General features: G+C 42.1%; 1 protein-coding gene across 2 annotated transcripts in view; it reads left to right on the forward strand.

The window, feature by feature from the left end:
• The first annotated feature begins 508 nt into the window (after positions 1-508).
• The window catches only part of arhgef25b (Rho guanine nucleotide exchange factor (GEF) 25b), a 36,123-nt gene continuing 11,702 nt past the window's right edge, over positions 509-24,929 (forward strand). The window contains exons 1-7 of one of the 2 annotated variants that reach the window (XM_080783928.1): positions 509-610; positions 1,682-1,781; positions 18,167-18,489; positions 18,609-18,707; positions 22,733-22,860; positions 23,154-23,220; positions 24,555-24,658. In XM_080783928.1, the coding sequence (XP_080640054.1) occupies positions 524-610; positions 1,682-1,781; positions 18,167-18,489; positions 18,609-18,707; positions 22,733-22,860; positions 23,154-23,220; positions 24,555-24,658 (908 nt within the window). In that variant the 5' untranslated portion in view covers positions 509-523. Of the gene's footprint in view, positions 611-1,681; positions 1,782-4,656; positions 5,086-18,166; positions 18,490-18,608; positions 18,708-22,732; positions 22,861-23,153; positions 23,221-24,554; positions 24,659-24,929 lie in introns of those variants that run through there. The other variant, XM_080783929.1, reaches the window with a different exon arrangement.

Here is a 24,929-nt window from a genome sequence, read left to right on the forward strand (position 1 = left end):
TAAACAACTAAGAAGATGACAAATTAAAAAGAAAGATATTATAATATAATGAATTTACTTGTACTTATAAGTACTTATTTGACGTTGCAGTAATAAAGACATTTTGAATCTTATGTTAAAACACAAGGACTCTGAAACAACAACAACAAAAGTCTTTGAAGTGATTACGAACCGTGACTAATGTGTTGGGGGCAAGACTGGACCTGCCAGGGGTCTGACTGACCCCCTCTTGACCAGAGGGCCCTGAGGAAGGATCCCACTGTGACTGCACAGCTGTTCTGTCCTGCCCAGAGGACACAATGGAGACAAAGCAAGCAGTTACTAGTAACTCTAGCACAACAGCACGTCGTACACTGCTGCTGAAACCTCAGAACTTGTTGTTTTCTTCTGAAGAAAGAAACTGAGGCATGTGACAAAGACAAGGCAAGGATGCATTACTGAGTCAAGGAAAAACAAGACACTTTATAGACACTGACGAGGATATGAGGTGAGGACAAATGTAAAAAAAAGAGGAGTCCACAGAATGAAGACTGAGGGAATGCAAGGAAGGAAGATTCTGGACTCCATGGCTGATAGAATGACATTCTTTGGTTCACGAAGCCAACGCTGGGTAAGTTATACGAACAATATTGTAAAATTGGAAATTACTGGAAATATATTTATTTTGTATACTTTTGTAGCTGAACTATTATGTATGTGGTGTCTGTAGTATGTTGTTGTGTATGATGTGTATTTGGGTGTGATGGACCCCACAAAGAAGTTTATAATTTTCATTTTCTTTGGTCAATTGATATAATTGCCTCTGCGATTTCACTGTGCCTGATTGATGTGGAGTTGGTTGGGTGGTAGGCTACATGTTAATCCCTGTGTATACAATGCCATATGGTGAGGAGATGAGATGTTTGGAGTATTTTGCCATGTGTCATCATGAATCATGATTAACCTATATGAAACACAAAATAATGATGTCAAATACTCTACATTAATTATTCTGCCTGTTATGCCTAATTTACACATGTGTAAAGCAAGGTGAAATCATTTAACGTGTTATTTAACATCCATTATTATCATCTATATAACCGCGGCTGCAAAAACATTGCTAACTTGCTGTGTTGTTCCTTAAGTTACTTTTTCAATAAATGTAGCATAATGCATATACTGCACTGCATACTAGGCAAGTTGAAACCAAACACTGCATTTTCAGTTTCCTTCCACTGGTTCTTAATTACCCCAACCTGACAACCAGTCCAGAATAATATTGTTTAACTTGATACTGCAACCTAGATTAGGTTATGTTGTAGTTCAGCGACTATACTGAGCTTCACATTTTACCAGCGTAGTAGCCTACTAGTACCGCAATTTCTAGCACTTCTGCTAGAACTCCAATTTATGGTTGCTCTGGTGTTTTGTTTATCCTCAGAGACATTCCACAGATAAGATAAGAAACTACTTGAGGCAACAACAAAAAAAGAAAACAGTAAAGAGATAAGATCGCTCGAGCATTGCAAGTGGTAATTTAAGTAGCCTAATAAGCCTATAGCCTATGCTATATATAAATACTGTGCACAGATGCATCCCATCATGAAAAGCTACTACATGCAAGGATATTAACTCACACAGATTCACTTGCAATTGCAAGTTGCACAGGTTTGTCATGTCTTTCTTTTTGTCTGTCTTGAAGAGTTCACAGACCAGTAGTGATCGAGAGGATGGTTGGCTTGCTGAGATGAGGCTCAAGTGGACCAGGAGGCCCAGTAATCTGAAAGCACCACCTTATCATGGTAATGCGGCAATGCCACTACACTACTACTTAAATCTTTTGTCTGAGCGAAATAGCTCTACTACACAATGCAATGCATAATAGACTGCAGGTGCACTACTTAATTCATCCATAGTGGGGCGGCATCTGACTAGAAGGAAGTCATTAGGTAGTCAGAGGCTCAGAGCGGCCATTGAGGCCAGTGAATGACCACTGTCGGCGGGGAGACAGGAGAGCGTTTTTGTATAGTTGAGAACACGTGGCTCTCAATGTTGCTTGAGAATGATGCCCAACTTGGTTGGAATGGATTAATCCTATGTCATGTATTTTTTCCCGAAAAGATACTTAAAGATAGACATGCATGATGGTACTAAATTGCTGCTGTTTTGAATAATTATGCTTTTACAAATTGTAAACTGCAAGATTTACTTAGCTTATCCAACCGAGGGTGATTGGGTTATCATTTGTTTACAGTAGGCTATTCACAAAGACAAGCAGAAAACATAATTTGAGCAACACTCAAATCAATATACAAAAATGCTGTTCACAATAATTGTCACAGGGAGGGACAGACGTCCTCTGTTAGCTGAACAAAGTGTGGGAAAGGGTGTTGTTCTTAAATTAACCCCTGGGGGTATGTCCCAGCTGGGGTCTGGTAGGCCTACCCTCGTTTTTGCCCTGCATCAACATGGTTTAATTGGTCTTGTAGACCTGATATTTTTTGCAGAATGCTCACCTGTTTTGTCATGAAGTAGGTTTGCTAGGGTTCAAGACAAGTCAACATGCCCTTGATTGTTTTGTAGGTCATCACCAGTGTTTTGAATTGGATGCAGGCAGAAAACCAGTGAAGGGAACACAGAAGGGGGAGATGTGAAAGTTTAGGGAAGTCTAAGGACTATGCAGGTGGTATGCCTTTGGCATTCTGAATCAGCGTACACGTTCGAGTAAGCATGCTGGCAGACCAGAAAGAAGGGAGTTGCAATTTAATTGTCAATCCTGGAGATGAATGTGAGGCTTGGATAAGGAACTGGGCAGACTCCTTGGTGAAGAATGGTCTGATCCTCCAGATGTTTTACAGTGCATACAGGATTGAGTGATCACTGCAAGGATAGCTGCCTGTCCTGTCCTAGCCTCGGTCGCATCCTAGTGAAGATGGCAATACCACTATAATTTTGCCAGAAAAAGGCTGCTCAATTGACATAGTTGGTGGATTAAATCACAAATAATAGCGCAACAGGGTGAGAGAAACGAGAGAGAGAGACACAGAGCAGAAGAGAGAGAGAGACAGTGGCAGAGTTTTCACCATTACATAATGCTTGTCGTCACCGTGTGTTGTGTCTAATCAACTTCTCATGCCAGACACCATATCTTCTAGCAGGTGAGTTTATTTTATTTCAACAGAAAGACACATGGCTTTTTATTTTTTAATTGTTGCAAGCTGCTTTCTTTTGCTGGGGGGGATGTAATGATTTGGAAGGTTAGACGTTGTTGGTGGTCTGTTTAATCAAACTGTTTACTCCGTGCTTGTACTTGTATTTATTAAGTTATTTTCATTTATTTATTTACTGTGCAGAACGAGACAATCAATTCTCGGGCCGCACATGGCCCTCTGCTCGAAAGGATTGGCTGAAACTGAGAACTGATCCACTAGTAGCTATTGGCTAATTTTATTTAAGACATACACACTGCATGCATGTAATGTAAACACAACACAGATACAGACACACACACACACACACACACACACACACACACACACACACACACACACACACACACACACACACACACACACACACACACACACACACACACACAGCTCACATTTTGGCATGGTCCGGGTTTTTCAGCTCTCTGGGTTTGTTATTTAAGCAGGGCTTTTAAAGGGGCTTAAGTAGATGACCAAAGGACCAAGAGCATTTTGATATTTTTATAGCTATAATCTCCTGGGTAGATTGTGATTGCAGGGTTATGCTAGTCAACCTATGAGGTGCGTGTGTGTGAAAATGGTAAATTAACTAAATGTATAGCGCCTTTCTCCAAAGCACGTTTACATTCACCCATTCACACACTGATGGCAGAGGAAACCATGCAAGCAACCACATTGACACTTTGCCAGGAGGAGCCGGGAATGGAACCTGGAACCTTCGGATTCCAAGACTGCCGTTGTACAATTATTTGGGGCCCACTTGCCCAGCTGATTCATTGGGAATGGCTGGTTTCTGTGGGAAACAGGACAGCACTCCTATGACCACTCAATTATTTTGGGCAGCTATAGGTACTGTACTTCCCGAGCCACTGCCGCCCCATTGTGTACAGTATGTGTGTTTGTTTATGCGAACATAAACAGCAGAAAATATTAGACATATTCCTAAAACTATACCTCTGTTAACCTTTTTGCTGTTTACATGCCTTGTGTAAGGGGTCGCATAGGTTTATACATAAATCTAATTGGAGCGCACTACATGCTGCTGCTACAGGATTGGACAGCTGTGCTTGGAAGAGCATCTACTTATGAGCTTTGAGATTAAATCAGCCTGCCTGCAATCTACTTGCTCAGTTAACTGTGTGTGTGAGTTTCTACTTTTATTGCTTGATAGGCAGACAGACAGATTTCATTTTATTTACGCTCACCACAAATATATCTAGCTTTACTAACACATGCTATGAGAGTACCTACCTAGGCTATGATGACAAAAAGAGAATGGACGTTATGGTCATGGTGAACCCAGAGCAGAGGCAATGGGAGGGGTGAGAGCAGAAAGGGAGGGAGAAGCAGTGAGAGTAGGTGGGACCGGGATGCAGGGAGAGAGAGTCATCCCGCCCCTCTCCCAGCTTTTCTCAATCTCTCTCTCTCACTCACTTTTGCTCCCTCTCACAATCCTTTTCTCACTATATTGACCACACAGTGGGTTAAGTGAGTCAGTAATCAAGTGAGTGTTGGAGAGCATTGTCTCTCTTGTCTTGATAGTTTTGATTCCATCTCTGTCTTCAAAACATGATGGTGTCCTGACTCCTGACAGCATTCAGACCTGTCTTCACCGCGGACAACATTGTGAGTGGAGGAGAGCGGTTAAGACTTTGGTGTGTGGGGGGCTGTTCCAGTTCTTACAGGATTACCACAGGAATACATACCATCCTTTGATTGCGTGAGAGCGTGTTCACGGGCGTGTGTGTCGTGCCCTAGCTGTGCCATGTCGGCCCCTGTCAAGACAAACGGGTGGGGATCAGCATGAAAGGCGGTCGTCACAAACGGGAATGTGCCTGCCCACACCTGTTCCAAAAAGTTGTCACCAAATGTGGCTGCTGCTACGCCCGTGTCACAGGTAAGCATGGCACGTGCCACTGTTCAGGGAGAGATCAGTCACAGCCACTGTGGTGTGATGGAGTTGAGTGCAGTTTGCTTGCAGTATGTAGCACAGCATGTCACCAGTGTATGAATATGCAGATCATACAGAGTCAAGCTTTTCCCGTTAATCCATCTGCTCATAGGTCAGATACCACTGGGGATGTGTGCAATAATTTGACATGCAGAGATGGAGTGTGTCACACTGTCATGCAGAGACTTGTTTCTAAAGTCAGAGAGAAGTACTACTGACCTTGAGGAACCAGTGCACTGCATCCCCTAAACGGCTTTTGCCATTAAGTTACTTTTCTGACCTTTCACCGGTTATTATGCTGCTGATATGAGAGGGGACAGAGAACAGAGAAGTGACGTGTAAAACATTTTATGCGGTGGATGTTGTTAAGTTATGGAATTCAGGAGGAAATTGATGAGGATTTTAGGAGAAAGTGTTCTTGAGCAACGTTTTTCTTTTGTAGAGTTGAGTAGCCATCACAAGATCACAGAGGTAGATCCATTTGAATTCCGTGTTTACACTTCAGTATACACAGTGTTTGTTTGGTTGTGTATGTGAGTCTGTGACACATATACAGCTCCGGTCGCTGGGGTAACTTACGGGTCCAAACAGAAAGTGAGAGACAGACCAACATCTGGAACTCTGCAATGTCTCGGAATGTGCTGCTCTTGGATCATTGAATCATGGAAACGCAGGAGTCACTGAGTCACTCTCAACATTCCTTTCCTCAAAAAGCAAGGCTTAAGAAGCCCCCCCCCACACACACACACACACACACATACACACGCACAGACGCACAACACACACACGCACATGCCCATTGCCAACACTGATTTACTTCCTTTTCTATATTTTGGTCAGCCAGAAAAGAAACAAGAGACAACATTTCTGGAGACGGTTGATAAAAGTGTTATTATTGAGCATATTCAAATGGCCATTTTGATCATATGTCATGTACTCAGGGGTGGATTTCCCATGTTTTCAATGGCCGCCATTTATAAAAGGTCAATGTTCTCTCTCTATCGGGGTGTCAACTGATGAAAACCAATTAGTGCTTTAGCCTTACCACCAGGTACCCCTGTACCGCCTCGCCGTGGCGCTATACCAGACTTTATGCTTTATGTTTTGGCCTATATGTCTTGAACCGTAGGTGGTAAAATAAAAAAAGGTTCACACTAATTTCCACCCAACTACATTTTCCGCTATTTAGCATTTTCTTGAAAACACGCTTTTTGTCCAAAATGTATAGTTTTATCTGTGGAGTCATGTGCTGAACATGTATTATTCCAATTTTTCATATTCCATTCCGATATATGATTTTCTTCCTAAATTCATCCAATCCAATCCACCCCTGATTTTAATCACATATTGAGATGCCTCTAATCACTGTTTCTCAGTAGTCAAATCTGGCATTAATGGTACATTTACTTAGAATAGAATAAACAGAAATAGAAATGACTGTTATGACTCCTAATGTATATTTATATACATGTGTATAGTTGTATAGTCTTGACTCATGAGTCATAACAATGTGTCAAATAGGTTTTCATATTCTATACCGTTTGTAAACAGTAAACGAGTATTTTAGGCAATACTTTCTTTACCCCTTTTTACAATATTCTGGTACTGTTACAGGACGAGAACACACACAGACACACACACACACACACACACACACACACACACACACACACACACACACACACACACACACACACACACACACACACACACACACAGACACACACCAGTGTCCCAACCTTTAGTTTAAATCCTCTGTTGTTCCAGTTGGCAGAGGGTGATTATAGAACAGCTCTTCTCTATTCTGTGTTTCACTGACAGACACAAGCTCTGCAATTGGAACACATGTGTACATGTGTCTAAATGAAAGTTATAGGATTACATTCATTCCGACCAATTTTGCCTTGCTTAACCTTATTTGCAAGAACACCGACTCATCTTATCTATATGGATAAGCTATTGGAGAGATGTGTTTTTATTTATTATTATAATTCTTGAATGTGCATCCCGCTTCCCCCACCCCAGTAGGTTAAAATGTCTTCTTTTGATATGTCGGACTCGTTGAGTGTATTTGTGTGAGAGTTTAGGTGACCTTCTGCAATGACAACCAGTACAGACCCATCTCACCAACACTCTGGTTTTCTATCTAATATATATATTTTTCTTCTGCCTTTTATTTCCCCATTCAGTTCTCTAGAGTCTCAGCAGGGAGTCCGGAGGAACATAAAGTGGTCAGACTCTTAATTTATTTTATGTTTTCCCTCCGTTTTTGACCCTTGTCTTCCTCTTTTCTCTCCTCTTCTTGGCCATGCTCTACTTTCATCCTGAAGACCTTAAACCCTCTTCACTGTCGCGTCGATAAATGTTCCCTCTCTCATCTCTGTCCCTCCTTTCATTTGGCAGTATATTCAGCGTACTGTTTATAAACATAGTGAGACTCCACTGGATACCGTGTGGATGTGTGTCGGAGACATGGTCTGAAAAATATTTCAAGTCCCTCCAGCAGCAGTCTAACCATCACATAACACATAAATCACTCTAGTCTAGTACATAAGCCCCCCTGTGACTAATAGTCCATTAGTCCGCAACAGTGTGCATGTGAGGTCATCATCACTACCATCATGTGTACAAATGAGCCAAATAAAAAGGAAATTGACCATATTCATATGGTGGCCAACCCACCCCTCTCCGAGTATGATGTAATAGCAAAATGGTCGCTGTTCGAATATGGTCAATGACTTTGTGTGTCTGTGCCAAGTCTTGTGAGTTGTGAGCTGAATGGAGTCAGTCCAAAGACCCGGTCTGTGGTGTACAAAACCCTGAGCACGTAAACTGTGCTTCTAAAGTGGGTCTATGGAGGCTTGATTGGGTTTCTTCATTGTACACAGAACAAGCAGTTAGTAGATGTATAGGGAAATCTATATATTTTAGGGATGAGAGGAGTGCAGACTGTGAGGTATTTTCCTTGGCAAGATTCCAAGAGGAAGTGAGACTGGGCAATTGGAGTGCCAATAAGCCTGCGCTTCATTGCAATGATGATGATGACTTCATCTAATGGCATGCACCAGCTCTGACCCTCTTTATAGACTTCTACTTGCACTCAAGTGAGGCAATGAGAGCTGCCGAAGATGGGGAGGGATGGAGAGAGCTGGTCAACAGATCGTCTGTGCCTGTAGTGCAGTTGTAACTTGTAGGATAGGACGGGGCATCTCAAAGTGGGTGCCGTGGGCCTTAACGCAAGTCCAGGGGTGCCTCAGAATACTTTGATAATATTTGAAATTCATCAATGTCACTTCAGTTTAACCACATAGCATATGCTTAGTAAAACGGACCAGAGTTAAACTGTACTTGGTGTGTTCTTTTAGGGCCTGCAGTACACCAAGTCTCTTCACCAAAAATAGATATACAGGCTAATGTTGGTGAATGTTCCCCTCGGAATTGGAACGCTGGTATAAAGCAGTAAGTTATTTTCAGTCTGTTCTAATGGAAACATGCATATTTAAATACCGTTAATATGACAAAAGGCTAAAGTAATAACAATGTAATTCAAGGGTGCCATGGATGAAAAAGTTATTTACAGGGGAGACCTGAGCCAAAAATGTTTGAGAACCACTGGTATAGGATAGGATGATAGGATCGGACTTGGACAACCACAAAATGCAACCCAGACACGCAACGTGCAATGGAGCTATAGAGATGATTAGACCTTGGGCAGTGTCACGACATTTGAAGTGGTGTTCCGAGTTCCCACAGCATCTAAATAAGTACTGCTGTTACTGACCATGACCATTTATGGGGGTTGAGCGGGGAACACGGAGCACTGTGTGGATGTGTCTCCTAACCATCTCTGTGGTAGAGAAAGACCACCATACATCTCAGACCGCAAGAGGGTCGTCTCTGTCTTTCGGTTGATCCCAACCCAGTGTTTGAGAACCAGTGTATTATACAGTATGTTCTATTTGACTGATGAATTGAGTACAATGAACCACAATGAAAACGAGCCCCCTGGGGCTAAGTTCTTGTGTCATCCTTTTAGCATAAACCTTTGACTGTAGCCTACTACTCGTTTTAACAATCCTGCTAATGGAGTATTCAATCAATCAGTCAATTAAACCAATCTGAAAAATAGGTTTGTTGGGGACAGGGTTGTCGCTGTCACAATACAGGTTCCACTTCCAATTTAAAAAGGACAGACTGCTAGTCACACTGGCGGGGTAATAGGTACAGTTACAGTATGCAGTCACACTGGCAGGGTAATGGGTACAGTTACAGTATGCATCTCAGACCATCCGTGTTACAGTGAGCATGCTGAGCATAATACATCATTCTTAATCATTCTGTTTCGTTGAGGACCTTCATTGTTGTCGTCGGACCTTCATTGTTCTACTTATGTGACTAAACCTAGTTTGTTTGTAGTTTTTTGTGCACACATACGCACGCACGCACGCGCGCACACACACACACACACACACACACACACACACACACACACACACACACACACACACACACACACACACACACACAGTATAGCCTACTGTATACACACAGTCACACGCACATGCTCATGTGGCATTTACACAAGCAAGCAAGCTTACACACGCTGCTGACATTGTGGTTGCGATCCATATGGCGATCCAGCTGTTGCTGTGTGGGAAAAGGGTCCATTACATAAGCACCTCAAACAAACACCATGAGCCTGAGTCGCTCACCATGTTTCTTCAGCTCTGCTTTGCACGTCACACTGACCATTAAGCACCATTAAGAGTGGGTTCATAGAGAATGTTGATGTGTTTGTGGAAAACCTTGCACCGTTTCCACAGCAGAGGTACCTGTCCTGCTGTGTCACAAGATGGCTGTTAGTGGCTTTATATGACCAGACACTAAAAGCGTCATCGCAAATGTAACGAGGAAGCCATAGAGGAGAACATTACAGCCGCTGGCCCGTTGTGATAAAAAGAGATATTTGTACTGTAAGCATCTGAACATACATGCTTAGAGGTTATCTGATATATTGGACTGATATACAATATATACTATCATATCAGAATCAGCGACTACAGACATCACCACTTCACCAGTATGGCAGATTTGTTTATTTTTCTACATTTAAGCATTAATTATGCACATTGTTGATGATGTTATCCAGGGTAATACTATCTTTCTAAAAAATATATTTTGAATACACAAGAAGGAACATTTCAACCACTACTGTGGAGTTTGAAATGTAAAATAAGAGTAGAAAATAAAACATGTGAAGACAGTGGAATCAAATACCTTTTCAGATACATTAAATATGAATATTGGAATCTTTGAGAGAGATGTTGATATCTGCCTCCCTTTTCTCCAAAAAAAATATCAGACAACATCCAGCTTAAATTAATACTGTTCAGTATGGTTGAAGTATTGGTGGAATCAGTTGTCTGTTAGCTTGAGTTCAGGCTGGAACCCAGGCTAGTTGTCGGTAGCATTCCTTTGACATTGTTAAAATAAGGTTATTATCATGGCGGCTATGTTCCCAGTGTAGAGTGAATGTAAGGATTGCTACTGAAATATTCAAGCTTGATCCCCACCGTCTGGCTTTCAGAAGTTACGTCATATGGCAGCCAAGTCTGTGGACTTTTAATGTCACTTGCTTTTAATGTCACTAGCTTGCAAACAGGTGTATCAAATCCAGTACATATTACAAGGTCTATTGCTCAAAGGCTGCAGTCCAGCTGAGCAGATATGCCTATACAACACAGTCTATTATATAGTATACTACCACCACACACTCCAACATCATACCACCACCCACTGCCCTACCACCACCCACTCCCGAGTCCCACTGCCCTACTACCACCCACTCCCACCACCCACCGCCCTACCACCACCCACTCCCGAGTCCCACTGCCCTACTACCACCCACTCCCACCACCTACCACCCTACCACCACCCACTCCCGAGTCCCACTGCCCTACCACCACCCACTCCCGAGTCCCACCGCCCTACCACCACCCACTCCCGAGTCCCACTGCCCTACCACCACCCACTCCCGAGTCCCACCGCCCTACCACCACCCACTCCCGAGTCCCACTGCCCTACCACCACCCACTCCCGAGTCCCACTGCCCTACCACCACCCACTCCCGAGTCCCACCGCCCTACCACCACCCACTCCCGAGTCCCACCGCCCTACCACCACCCACTCCCGAGTCCCACTGCCCTACCACCACCCACTCCCGAGTCCCACCGCCCTACCACCACCCACTCCCGAGTCCCACCGCCCTACCACCACCCACTCCCGAGTCCCACTGCCCTACCACCACCCACTCCCGAGTCCCACCACCCTACCACCACCCACTCCCGAGTCCCACTGCCCTACCACCACCCACTCCCTCTGCTCTACCACCACCCACTCCCGAGTCCCACCGCCCTACCACCACCCACTCCCGAGTCCCACCGCCCTACCACCACCCACTCCCGAGTCCCACTGCCCTACCACCACCCACTCCCGAGTCCCACTGCCCTGCCACCACCCACTGCCCTATACCACCACCCACTCCCACCACCCACTCCCTCTGCTCTACCACCACCCACTCCCACCACCCACTCCCACTCCCACTGCCCTACCACCACCCACTCCCACCACCCTGCACTCCCACCACAGCCACTAAACCCATCCAGTCCCTCCCCTCCCTCCCTCATAATCCGCTTGCTGTTCTACACATCCCATTACAGAAATGAGTTTGTGTTGCTCACTGGACAACAGCAAAGTAATGAAGGATTCATTTTAATCAGAGTAGCTGTGCATGGGTCCATGGGTGCCACAGAATACTTTGATAATATTTTGAATTGATCAATATCACTTCAGTTTAACCACTTAAACCTGATGGACCTGATTAAGATGGACCACCAAACCTCCTCGCCAAACATAGCCAATCTACAAGCTGTGAGCTTGTAGATCTGCTATTTTTGTTCCCCCAGAAGAGGGATGCTGGGGTTCAAGTGGTTAAATGTCAAGTATAAAGTTATTTTCAATCTGCCGTAATGGAAACTAACTTTTCCCTCAAGTTTTCCTTGTTCCACGTATACTGTATCTCAGGGGGAAAGATATTTACATACAGTAATTTGACGTAAAGTTCTATAAAGTAACCAATGTAATTCAGGCGTGACCTGAGATGAAAAAGGTTGAGACCCACAGCACCAGTGACAACTGCAGTGTTGTGAAGTAGACTGTTAGTGTGTGACCCAAGGTGTGATATAGCATGTTTATAGACAGTATATGTTGTAATCTTTGGGCGACCATCTATAACTCCTCTAGAAGTCTCCATTCTAAACCTTGGGGTGGTGGGTGAGGATCCGTGCCAACATGCCAACTCAGCGATGTATTACACATATCTTCTGAAGTTTATTACACACATAGAGAAATACAGTAAGGACAGTGGATAATATGACGTCCTAGCAGATTATGGAAACGAAGATAAGCACACAATGAGCAGGAACAAGCATACATCTCATATCATATTGCGCATACAGTCAGTTGATACAGTAGTGGACAATCATTGTGTCATGGTTATCAATATGCTTATGCACTATGCAGTTAAAATGTTTTGTCACTGTCAGTCAGGCAACTGAGGCCATATTTCATAATAGTACACATGATCATCAGTGGTGGAAAAAGTACTCACGTCTCTTACTTAAGTAAAAGTATCAAATCAATGCTGCAATGTAGAACTACTCTGTTACAACTAAAAGTCTGGAATTCAAATTAACAAAATAGAAAGTACTCATTGTGCAGAATGTCCATTTAAAGTTTTCAAATGTTTTGAAAACAGCAGATCTACAAGCTCACAATGGACACGTCACATTGCGATGCAATGTAATACTTTGTAATAATAATCAAAATCTACAAAGTAACTAGTAAGTACGTTTTCAAATAAAGGTATTGGAGTAAAAGTGTAACCGAGGCCTGTGGGATGCCGATAGGGACTGGATAACCTATCTCCTTTGAGCGCAGGTCGAACCGGCGGTCACTTGCGAGATCTGGTATGGTATTCGAGGTCTGTTACGTGATCTGGGTTCTTCTTACTTCATTCCAATTAACCCCTGCGTAGGCATCCGGTATTTATGGCGTTGGGATGTCGGGGGTGATGTCACCCCTGACGTCCTGGTTGTGATGTCAGAGAGGCACTACGTTCCTTCGTAACAAAAAGTATTTTTTTGCCTCTGATATGTAGGGGAGTAGAAGTAGAAATACTGAAAATTGGAAATACTCAAATTAAGTATAACTACCTCAATTGTACTTAAGTACAGTACTTGAGTAAATGTACTTAGTTACTTTCCACCACTACTGATGTCCATGGGGTCGGGTGCAGACAGTGAGGAAATTCACTTCCCGCTGGCATGGTTTTCCACAGGATAAAGCAAGAGGAGAATTGAGATGATGACAGTGGAGAGAAGGTCCCATATTATTATAGGCTTTCTTTTTACTGTCAATGCGGTGCCTCCTTGAACACTTGGACAATGTTCTCCCAAATATCTGTCTCAGTTTTTCTCCAAGGCTTTTTTCTTTTTAAAATAAAAGTGCTGACAGTAAATGTGGGCTTCTTCTGGGGGGTGGCTAGAGTGACAACATAGGATTCCTGAAACGGTCTGCTTCAGCAGAATATAATGAAATGTTAATGTCAGGGTATTTAATTAGAACAGTATGTTTGAGCTTGTTGTACCCATTTCCATAATCCACAGGCTTTAGACTGAAAGCTGAATCCTTCTGCGGTGTAAACGAGTGATGGCTCATGCATGAAGAGACCGTTTATAGGAGGATAGGACATGACAGGTCAATCAGGAATACCTTTGGATCACACAAGTTCAGGATTCAGGAAATGTCTGAGATGTGCTGACTGAATCTGATCCCTCTCTCTGGCTGGCTTAATGATTCTTTTCATGCTTTTCTCATCATCCACATTCTATTAGAATATACTATGCTGTAATATAATGTAATGTAATTTAGTAACGTCAAATGTATCAGATATAAAGGTCTCTAAACAGGTTATGGGCCCTTCAGTCACTATAAGTACAGTCCTATACTCTCTAGAATTCTCAAGCTCAAGCTTATACATCTGCTATTTCCGAAAAGCGAACGCAAAAAGAAAAGGTAAAATGATGATGCTTTCCCAGTTATAATGGGTTAAAAGCAGACTGAAAACATATTTATTTTCACAAAGCGTTTAGCTAGGTTCAAAGTGTACTCTTACTACCTTTTTATTGTACTGTTGCTTTATTCATTATGTTTTAATTGATCTTATGTAATTAATTAGCTATTTAATATGTTCCTGCTGGGGATGCACAATATTGAAAGTTTGGCCGATATCCGTTTATCCGATTATATCCGATATTGCAAAACAAGTTTCCAGTAGGGTTTAACTTACAGTGACTGTGATTCTGGGTGCAGATGCAGAATTATAATAAATAGTGCATTCTTATTACTTGATTATTACTGATTTTATTTTAAAAAATTCCAAATTGTTGACACTTTTAAAAGCTTTTCCAGAAAAATCACTTTCGCTTTTTCAGCTTCCCATTCAAACAAATAAATATTCTAGAATAAAATATTGGCTAAAACCCATATTATTTTGATATCGGTTCGATACGATATTGCATTTGACCAATACTGATGATACCAATGATGATCGATTAGCCATGCATCCCTAGTTCCTATTGTGGACAAAATATGTTTTGTCATGGTTGATTTTGAAGCTCTGTATATATGAAATATAAATACACTAGAATTTCGTGCGCGCTACGCGCGCACTCATCCCAGAGCGACTTTGCCACGCACTATGGGAAGAAATAAATGGCGGGAGTTGACTCCACATGTAGTAACGAATGGGTTATTGGAAATGTACCATTGTTTTGTCCTGAATATTTCCACAGCCTAAGTACTAAAGGATTGTGACTGTGGGACAGACATACAGTCTGACATACAATAGGCTACACGTGTGCACAGTGAATAAACAATTACCTATATGCCCAGAGTTCTTAAATTAACATAGTTGGATTTTAACAGAAAGACAATGCCATAAATCAGTCAAAGTAAGTGACAGACTCAACAGTAGCACACAGCATGCAAGGCAGCGATGCATGCATGCAAACATGTTTGTCCAGCTGAGATTTAGTGTCTCCATCTCTCTGTGGAAGAGGTTGCACATGACCTGTACGGCCACACTGAGGCGCTCCAACACAAACACAGACACAAAACAACACCACGCTGTTTGTCCAGTTGACCCAAATCAACACCAATACCTAGCCTGTTTGTCCAAAACACAGTATCTGCTGGCCACGTGTCTACTTCGCCACAACCTAATGTTAGTAACAAATGTAGGGGAGAGCCGCCAAGGTTGTAACGCTTCACGGTTGTAACATGGACGTTATATCTTGATTGGTCAACGCCACCATGACGCCATCGCGTCAGTATGTGTACAGCAACGTACTCTACGTGGCCAGGAGTTTGAAGTTTGAAGTGTTTACCTTGAAAATGCGTCTAATTTTACACCTGGAGTATATGTGTGGTACAATTTTTGTCTTTGGTGTTGGTGAATAAAAATCCACATGGATGTGTTCATGCTTATGTTCTTCATTAGTTTGCATCGTGTTTAGACGGAATTCACGTTCATTCTGGTCTGTAAGCAACTGCAAAGAAAACTTGCAAAAGCGGGTCATTTGTAACATGTGTTACAAATGGTCCGCTTCCATTCAATGCCATTATATGTAATATTTACATATTTGACATATTGGCCAATATTATATGTTCTGAAATGGTATTGTATCGTGTAGTGTATTCTGAAATTAGTTTAGGGTTGTATAACGTTGTACAACTCAATCAATCAAACGTTTGTTTAATCAATGTATTGCCCCATTGAAAAAAAAGAAATGGCCAAACTGGTACTGGTACACCCGATACTATTTAATATTTCCCTTATGTTTGATACATTTTCTTATCACATCCATGGTATAAAAACAATGCTAAGGAGTTGCTTCAATGAAATGTAATTGCTTTAAGCTGAGAACGATATGTTTAATGGTGTTTTTTAGCGTTGTTACATTTATCATGCATGCCGTTACAATTGATCCGATATGCGCAGCAAATGTAACACTGAAACAGCGTCCACGTTCGGTTGAATAACTCCCGACCTGTTTTATCAAAAAAATAACTTGAAGTGGTTTATGGTAGCTGACATGTGTAGGTCCGTTGCCTGAAAATATTACATGTGTAGCTAAACGGATCTCTGAGTAAAAGAATGAAACGTGCAAAATGTTACATCCTTGGCGGCTCTCCCCTATTAGTTTACTCACAGCACAGCACCGTCACTCCTGTCAGTTATTTCGTCCTAATAACTTGAAGTGGTTTATGGTAGCTGACATGTGTAGGTCCGTTGCCTGGAAATATTACATGTGTAGCTAAAGGGATCTCTGAGTAAAAAAATGGAACGTGCAAAATATGTTCTAAAATTGTATTGTATTGTGTAGTGTATTCTAAAATTAGTTTAGGGTTGTATAACGTTGTACAACTCAATCAATCAAACGTTTGTTTAATCAATGTATTGCCCCATTGAAAAAAAAGAAATGGCCAAACTGGTACACCCGATCCTATTTAATATTTCCCTTATGTTTGATACATTATCTTATCACATCCATGGTATGAAAACAATGCTAAGGAGTTGCTTCAATGAAATGTAATAGCTTTAAGGTGAAAACGATATGTTTAATGGTGTTTTTTAGCGTTGTTACATTTATCATGCATGCCGTTACAATTATTCCGATATGCGCAGCAAATGTAACACTGAAACAGCGTCCACGTTCGGTTTAATAACTCCCGAGCTGTTGTGTGTATTGCGTGGTGAAAAGGCCGTGTGTTTGTGTTGTAAACAACTCATGTTATGTCTGCGCACACTGTATGTTGCTATGGCTGCTGACGTTAGCATGTGTGCTATCAGGCAAAAGCTGAGATAGATATGCAACTACTACTGGGGAAAATGCCATACAAAACACAACACCTAATTTCGGAATGTTATTGTGACCTATTGAGCACAATCAGACCATCATGATTTGCTTGCTGGACCTATAATTAATTTATTAGCATTAAATGTCCACTCGCCCATCCAAAAGAAAAGCAAGATGGCTGCGACAGATTGTGAGCGCGACGGACTACGGAGGCCAGGAGGAGCAGAGCTGGTGACGTAAGAGGCAGGCAGTGTTGCCAGGTTTGCGAATTGTAAGCGAGTTGCAGTGTATGCAAGTAGCGTGGTTAAATTCCTTGTTTCTCGGCGTGTTGTGGCACCCGTTTATCTGCTGGCTCGATCGTGATTTTCATAAAAGTAATATTTGCAGAGTAAATAAGAAACTTGAACGGCTAAAAAATAGGCTATGTCAGTTCGGGGAGGGTGGCGAATTTATTTTGCATATAGAGATGTGTGGTAAAAGTGTGGTTCGGTCGGAGATAGGCGGTCGGAGATAGAGCATGAAGAATGAGTATGGGTACACCTTTTCACTTGTATATAAGATGTGACTTGATTTGACTTCTTCAACGATGCATTTTTCTTTGCCGATGTTAAAGTTATTATTAATTGAGATACACTGCAGTAGTGGGTATAGATATGGCATATTATTCACGCGTCTGAATATTGGCTTGATATTACAGCACATCTCCTGACACCGACTTTGTTGCCACCAAAGGTTTCAAGACACTTGAAAATGGGACTCAGCTGCCTCTTTACTCCTTTGATATACCAGATGTTACCTATCAGAGCAATATTTTCTCTGTGTTGTTAATCATTCAGGCCTGGCAGGCACAGTAACTGCATTTGCCGAAGTTACTGTTAGGGCTTAAAGCAGGAAATTGAACTGCATTTTTGTACAGAGATCCACAGTCTACAGTATCTGACCTAAGAGCATTTCTATACCCTATAATTAGCTATTTCACTTTTAACCCACCCTCATAGAATTTCACATGATCTTTTTCCATCTGTTTCTCTCTCCCACTCGGGTAGAATCCTACTCTGCAGCAGGGAGCGAGGGAAGCATCCCTCCCACGGTCGGCCCTATGCCTCTCCAGGCCTCAGGCACCTCCAGCTCGCAGTCCTCACCGGGAGGATCACGGCACGCCGTCAGTGCCCTGAAGAAGTGGCTCACCAACCCAGTTCGTAAGCTCAGCTCTGAAGCCAGGGGAGGAGGAGGGGGTAAGGGTGATAAGCTAATGACCAAGGCAGAAGGGAAGTCTCCCTCTGCCCTCCTCCCCGACGGGCAAACTCAGGGAAGGACCATTGAACAGCCTGACAACTATACCATCCTCCCCATAATACAGACAGACACGGTGAGATTCAGTGAAACCATTTCAAACCTATTTTTAAGATGCATGAGGGGGTTCACTTTGTTGTGCATATTTGTTGTGTGTTGTCTCTCATGTCTGGCAGTCGATTTTGTCTTGTACAGGAGAGGCATGATGCTCCGCTGTCTCCTACAGCGCTTTCTGCACTTCAAACACTCAGTCAAACACCCTCATTTGACCTTCTGCAAGATGCACACAGTCAGGTAATGGAACTCTTTCTTTCTTTCTTTTTTTCTTTCTTTCAGCCTGGATATGCATTTCTTGCTCGCACATGAATGGGCATGATGCAATGCATACACATGAATGGGCATGATGCAATGCATACACATGTTTGTTATGCTTTGGTCAGTAATAGGTTAGGCACACAACAACATTGTGATTTTCTTTACACCTGCCTCCATTTCAAACACAGTTTTAGTATCATATTTTCGCATAATGTTTTGATACTTTCTGAAATATTTTACTATTTAAAACTTTAATAATGTGATACTGGAAGTCAGTGGAGGTCGTATTGGGCCGCAATGACACAGAGAAGAACAATATAATCGGTAGCGTATCGAAAACAGCCTTATCGGAATTGAACCGATCTCAAAATAATCACGATTATTTTCACCGATATTGATGACACAATAATAATGTGACCGTCAATGGAATCTGAAATGATCTTGTATACAGATTTATTTGATTGTATAGTAGTCGATCTTACTCTGTAAAATGAAGAAAGAATAACATGAGACAGAGACGGTGACTGCTTTCTTTCAGTGCTGTGTAAACCACTTAGTTTTATTAAACAGTAAACACAATTCTTCCATGTAGCCCATGTTTTGTAATTGCATCATCATGCTATTATTAAGCCCATGGATATACAGAGTGAATTTAATAATACCTTTTATATAATCACCAACATGAATTATGTTTGTTATTTACAGCTAGGTAGAGTAGTGGGGCGAGATGGAAAAATGGCGACCGTACCTGTTACCAGTCAGACACGAGACAGATAGTACAGTTAAGCGTGGTTCTTGTATGACACCTGCATCACAGTAGCAGAAATAGTTGTGATCATATAATTGTGTCACATCTTGAAAATCAACAAGACAGTCAGAATATCATACTATCATTATACACTATGGCAAATTCCTAATGACTAAACAGCATAGACTGACCTGTCAAACCTATACATTGTTACTTTCATCTGTGTCACATTAGCAACATAACTTGTTTAAAAAAAGATATTTGTTTCTTAGGAATTTAGATTTAGTTAGGATTTAGAAGCTGTGTTTAGAATCGGCCTCAGGTCTAAATGGGTTAATATACTATACTATACAATATCCTGATTGTTGGATTTACTGATACATTTTTAATTGTAAAAAGACTAGTTTATTGTCAGATTATGGACACATATTGTACTAATTAATGTCATAAAAATAAATACAATTAATTAATTACACTAACTAACTAAGTTGAGTCACATTGCACTGCAGTTCTGCAATTCAATCTGCAATTAATTAGGTTACACTTACACAATGTATGTGCAAGTACACGTAACTAACTTTTTTTTTTAGATTTGTTATTTTTTTGGCTTTTGTGCCTTTATTGATATAGTCACAGTGAAGACGGACTAAGAAAGAGGGAGAGTGAGAAGGGGAGAGACATGCAGCAAAGGTCATCATGAACGGGACAGAGCCTATATGTGGCATGTTGTGCCTGGACCACTATAGGCCAGCAGGCGCCCCAGCTTCCAAACACTTTAAGACCACACACATTCAGGCATAAACACACAGTGTGTATGGACGCACTTGCATGCATACAGCCATGCACACGCACGCACGCACGCACGCACGCACACACACACACACACACACACACACACACACACACACACACACACACACACACACACACACACACACACACACACACACACACACACACACACACACACACACACACACACACACACACACACACATAATGCACACACTACCACCTTTCTCTAAAAACTCTTTACTGGGCTGATTAGCTTTCAAAAGCTCTGTGTGGTGGAATCAATCCTGTGGGCCTTTCTCCAGGCAGCATCTGGAAGTGATCACTGCAGGCAGGCAGGCAGGCAGGCAGAAACAGGGTCAGAGCTGGGGGGTGCATGGTGGGGGCTGTGTGGGGGTGCTGCCGGGGGTTTAAAGGGATGCAAAGGAAGACACCAAAATTGGAAGGAGAACAGGAGAAGCCTTGGGGCAGGGTGAGGAAGGGGCCAGTGGAGTTTGGACAATAGTCCATGTGCCTTCAAGATTGAGGGGGAAAGGTTGAGAGTGAAAAGCTAAGGGGGCTCTGGAAGGAGAACTTAAGGATTCTTTCCAGCTAGCGAGGCAGCAAGTAAAGCGTGATTTATGCTCATAGTCATAACGGTGTCCTGAGCCGAAAGTAGAAGATCTGTGACGCTCTGTAAGCTTGTACAGTATATTGTCTATTTTCAGTAAGGGACACCGGTGTATGACAATTTTTAATTAAGCATAACAATTAAATTAAAGTAAAGTAAAGTTTCTTTGGGCAGACATACTGTATATTTAGATCCATCCTTAAATCTAGAAGAAAAGAGCTTATACACATTTTACAGTAGGAGAGGAGTCAAGTGTTTTAGTTAGTAAGTAGTTAACATGTTTGTGAACCTTATGGGTCCATTCTTGCACTAAACACTCAGGACTTTGCTGTGTACAGTATGTATGTCTGGAGATGACATTTGGGGAAATGCTAGCCAGGTTGGTGGTCAATCAGTTAAGCCTGTAAGTAAAGTAGTCCGGCAGCCGGGGACGTGGAGTGGGAAATTTGGCATATCGTTTTTTTTTATTGGCCTAAAATATTGTCTATATACTGTAACATTCCACCTGCTGATCGGCTGTCATCATTGAGCTGAATTGCTGAATGAATGTATGTATATAGACAATGTTTTAGCCAGGACAATAAAAAAAACTATATACCAAATTTCCCACTTTGAACAAAAAAAGCCTGTTGGCTGCTGGACTAAGGGTAAGATTGGGTGAAATCAACATTTTATATGCAATGCGTGAGAGACTTAAAAAGAAAACACAGTGTGAGTGAGTTGTGACCTACAAACTGACTGAATAGAAGGATTATCCTTCAGTGCACTAAAGGGAGGGAATGAAAAGTATAGCACAGATAGGGGAGACTATGGGAGGAGGATTACACTTCACATTCATATTAGGAGATTATACTGAGCTATAGGTGACGACTCATATATTCAGCGTACAATAACTCTCTCTCAAACATAGTCTGTCAGCCCAGACCTTTTCACACAGCCTCAGTTATCTCGTTGTTTGTTTGATTGTTTCAGAGCGGCTCATAATTCTACTCCATCCATCACGGCTAATACTCCACTTTCGTTATCTGCACGCACATGGTATACGAGCCTCAGCAGAACCTAAACGTCATGAAAAAAGTCCTTATTCTTGCTATACAGCAGGGTTACTTGGGGTTTGGAGCGGCAGCATTTTTCCAAAGGGGGATAAATGATAAATGATGGATTACCCAACAGACTGGTTAATAGCCCACAAAGTTCCTTGCCATGGCTTGTCCCTCTCATTTCCTCACCCTCCCGTGGCTGTCTGCTTCCTGGATCAGAAGTTGCCGTATTCTAGCTGCTGATGCGGCTTAATTATTTCAGCGACTGTCTGGGCCGTGCCCACCGGCTGCACCGCAGACCACCACTGTCTCATACCACGGGTCGGAGGAGGCCATTCGCAGAGGCTTCTCATGTTAGTTTTAGTCATGTTTTAGTCATCTCAACAGTCTAGTTTTAGTCAACTAAATGTCATATGATTTCAGTTGACAAAATAATCTTCTGGTGGGCTTTGATGGCATTGTAATGACTGATTTTACACTTGGTTGCATGCTGAAAATAGCTGATCTACACAAACTCACAACGTATTGCAGCGCAACGTGTTATTTTCATTGTGCAACCAAACACAAAATGACTTGTCTTTTCTATAGTTTTTATTTGTTAACAAAAATGTCAATAGTTTTAGTCATCATAGCTTAGTTTTTATCTCGTTTTGGTAAGTGAAAATAGGTAGTCGACAGAACATTTTTCGTCACGAAATCAACACGACTCCATCCAGAACGGTGTTGTTGATACAGTCCTGTTGCAGAACGTATTACTGTACTTACTGCACCATTGTATGCACAATATGCATTATATGTCCTTCCTCTTTTGCAGGGCGATCAATCTGAATCCAATGTTATCTTAGGAGAAGACTGCTGCACCATTGACGATGACTCGGCCACCCGGTGGTCAGCTACAGTGGACAGTGAAGAGGACAGAAGACTAGCCTTAGAGAAGAGCATGTAGGTGATGTTTAACCTTTACATAAACACAGAGTTAAGACCATTACTGGAGAGACCCAGACCTCTAAGAATTGAAGATATTTTACAAACGACTGAATTCTCATGGAGATACACATGCCAAGTTTGAAGTCCATCGGTTGGAAGGCCCTCACGTTATGTAGCGAGACAGAGAAACAGACACAGATGTCGTGCATATAGATGGATGAATGATTCTGTTCATATTTATTTAATTCTACTATATTTTTCATGCAGCTTATCATCTGTCCCTCCCTCCTTCTCTTCATGATTCTCAGATACGTGCTGACAGAGTTGATAGAGACGGAACGGTTGTACGTGGAAGACCTGGGACTTATAGTAGAGGTATGTTCATTCTCCGCCACTGAAAATGCTCAGCTGCAATCTGTAAGATTTGTCGAAATGTCTACTGCTGACTGATAAAGCCTGATATTATAGGTCCTACTCATGGAAGAGCAGGGAGACCAACTACAACCACCACAGTTGTGTTAGTGATATTGTATTATTACACGGCTTGGTTGAATGCTTGATTCTGATAAACCACTGAATTAGCACTTCGCTTAAACCCCACCCCCAAAGCGATTGTCCAATGGCAATCCAAATAGTTTAGAAACTATGGCAAAAGGATGGCAAGCGTTTGTCACCTCATAGCTGTCAATGTTATTTTGCATGGCTGTGTTGTTGAACACATACACAGCTTAACATCGGGAAAGTTACACGACTGAACCACCCAGGTGATGGCAATAATACTACCGGTAATCACTATAATCTTACCGTGCATTACATGAAGACTCCTGTCGGACATTGTAATTTGATTCTCCCTCGTATTTCTAGTTTATTGAAATAATGTCATGCACATTTGTCCAGTGTATAGCCTACCGCATGCCTGGTTGACTAGATTTAGAAGACATTTTGAAGCTCTTGCTACTGAAATGATCGATTATTTATATGGAGAAATCCTGTCATTTACTGTAACAAGCATCTCAATGGGTGAGAAGGAAAGCTTGCCATCTCTCCTCTCTTAGTAACTGTTGCTAACATGCCTATTGGACAAGGACGGGTTGGGGAGGGACTTAGCGAAGGGCTAATTTAGCGGTGTGTTATTTCTGAATAATGACCGATGGGCTCGATAACGGACCACTGTCCAATCAAAGCCTCAGAGCACCTGCTGCGCCACTTGAAGTTTATGATGTAACCAACATGACATGCCATTTACAACTAATCGTTGCTCTCAGGAATGTTTTTAGTTTTCTCAACAATGACCGGTCAACTGTCAATTATCCCTTGCTTATTGCATAACATACTCTAACACAGGGGTTCTCAAATTATTTTTGGAGGGAGTCCCCAAAAAAAAAGAAAAAAAAGCATTTCCGGGGGTCCCCAGCCAAAAACATTGAGAACCTCTGCTCTAACATGATTGGTTATTAGAATAATGTTTTATTCACTAGAAGAAGTTATGGATTGCACCTTATGTCTAACCTCATGCACATGGATATGCCAGCCTATGATTAAATATATAGCTTGTTTTTGATTATTTCTTTCCCCCTTGCTGTCCCCCTCTTATTCTTTTTCCTTTTCTTTCTGGAAACAACAAGCTTGCACAAAAACAAATTTCACCCACTGTTTCACACCTGTGATGTGATATAAATATAAAGGTGATTGTGATTGTGATCTGACAGGGCTACATGGGCACCATGGCAAACCAAGGGGTTCCAGAAGACATGAAAGGGAGGGACAAAATAGTGTTTGGAAACATCCACCAGATTTATGACTGGCACAAGGAGTGAGTCATGCCTCCACCACCCCACTTCCCTTATCTCGTGTTCTGTCTCCTTTTCACTTGCAGTTTTGTGTGTGTTTTCATAAGAACAAAGTATATGAAGCGTTTTCCTGTTCTGCCAAGATGTGTGTGAGTACACATTAGTGGTTCAGCATGTGTGTGTCAAGTCCCATGCGACTATTTGCTACTTCCTGTGTACGTGTGTGTGTGTGTGTGTGTGTGTGTGTGTGTGTGTGTGTGTGTGTGTGTGTGTGTGTGTGTGTGCGTGTGAGTC

This window comes from Protomyctophum bolini (assembly GCF_963924005.1).
Source record: "Protomyctophum bolini genome assembly, chromosome: 2".
Classification (NCBI taxonomy): Eukaryota; Metazoa; Chordata; class Actinopteri; order Myctophiformes; family Myctophidae; genus Protomyctophum; species Protomyctophum bolini.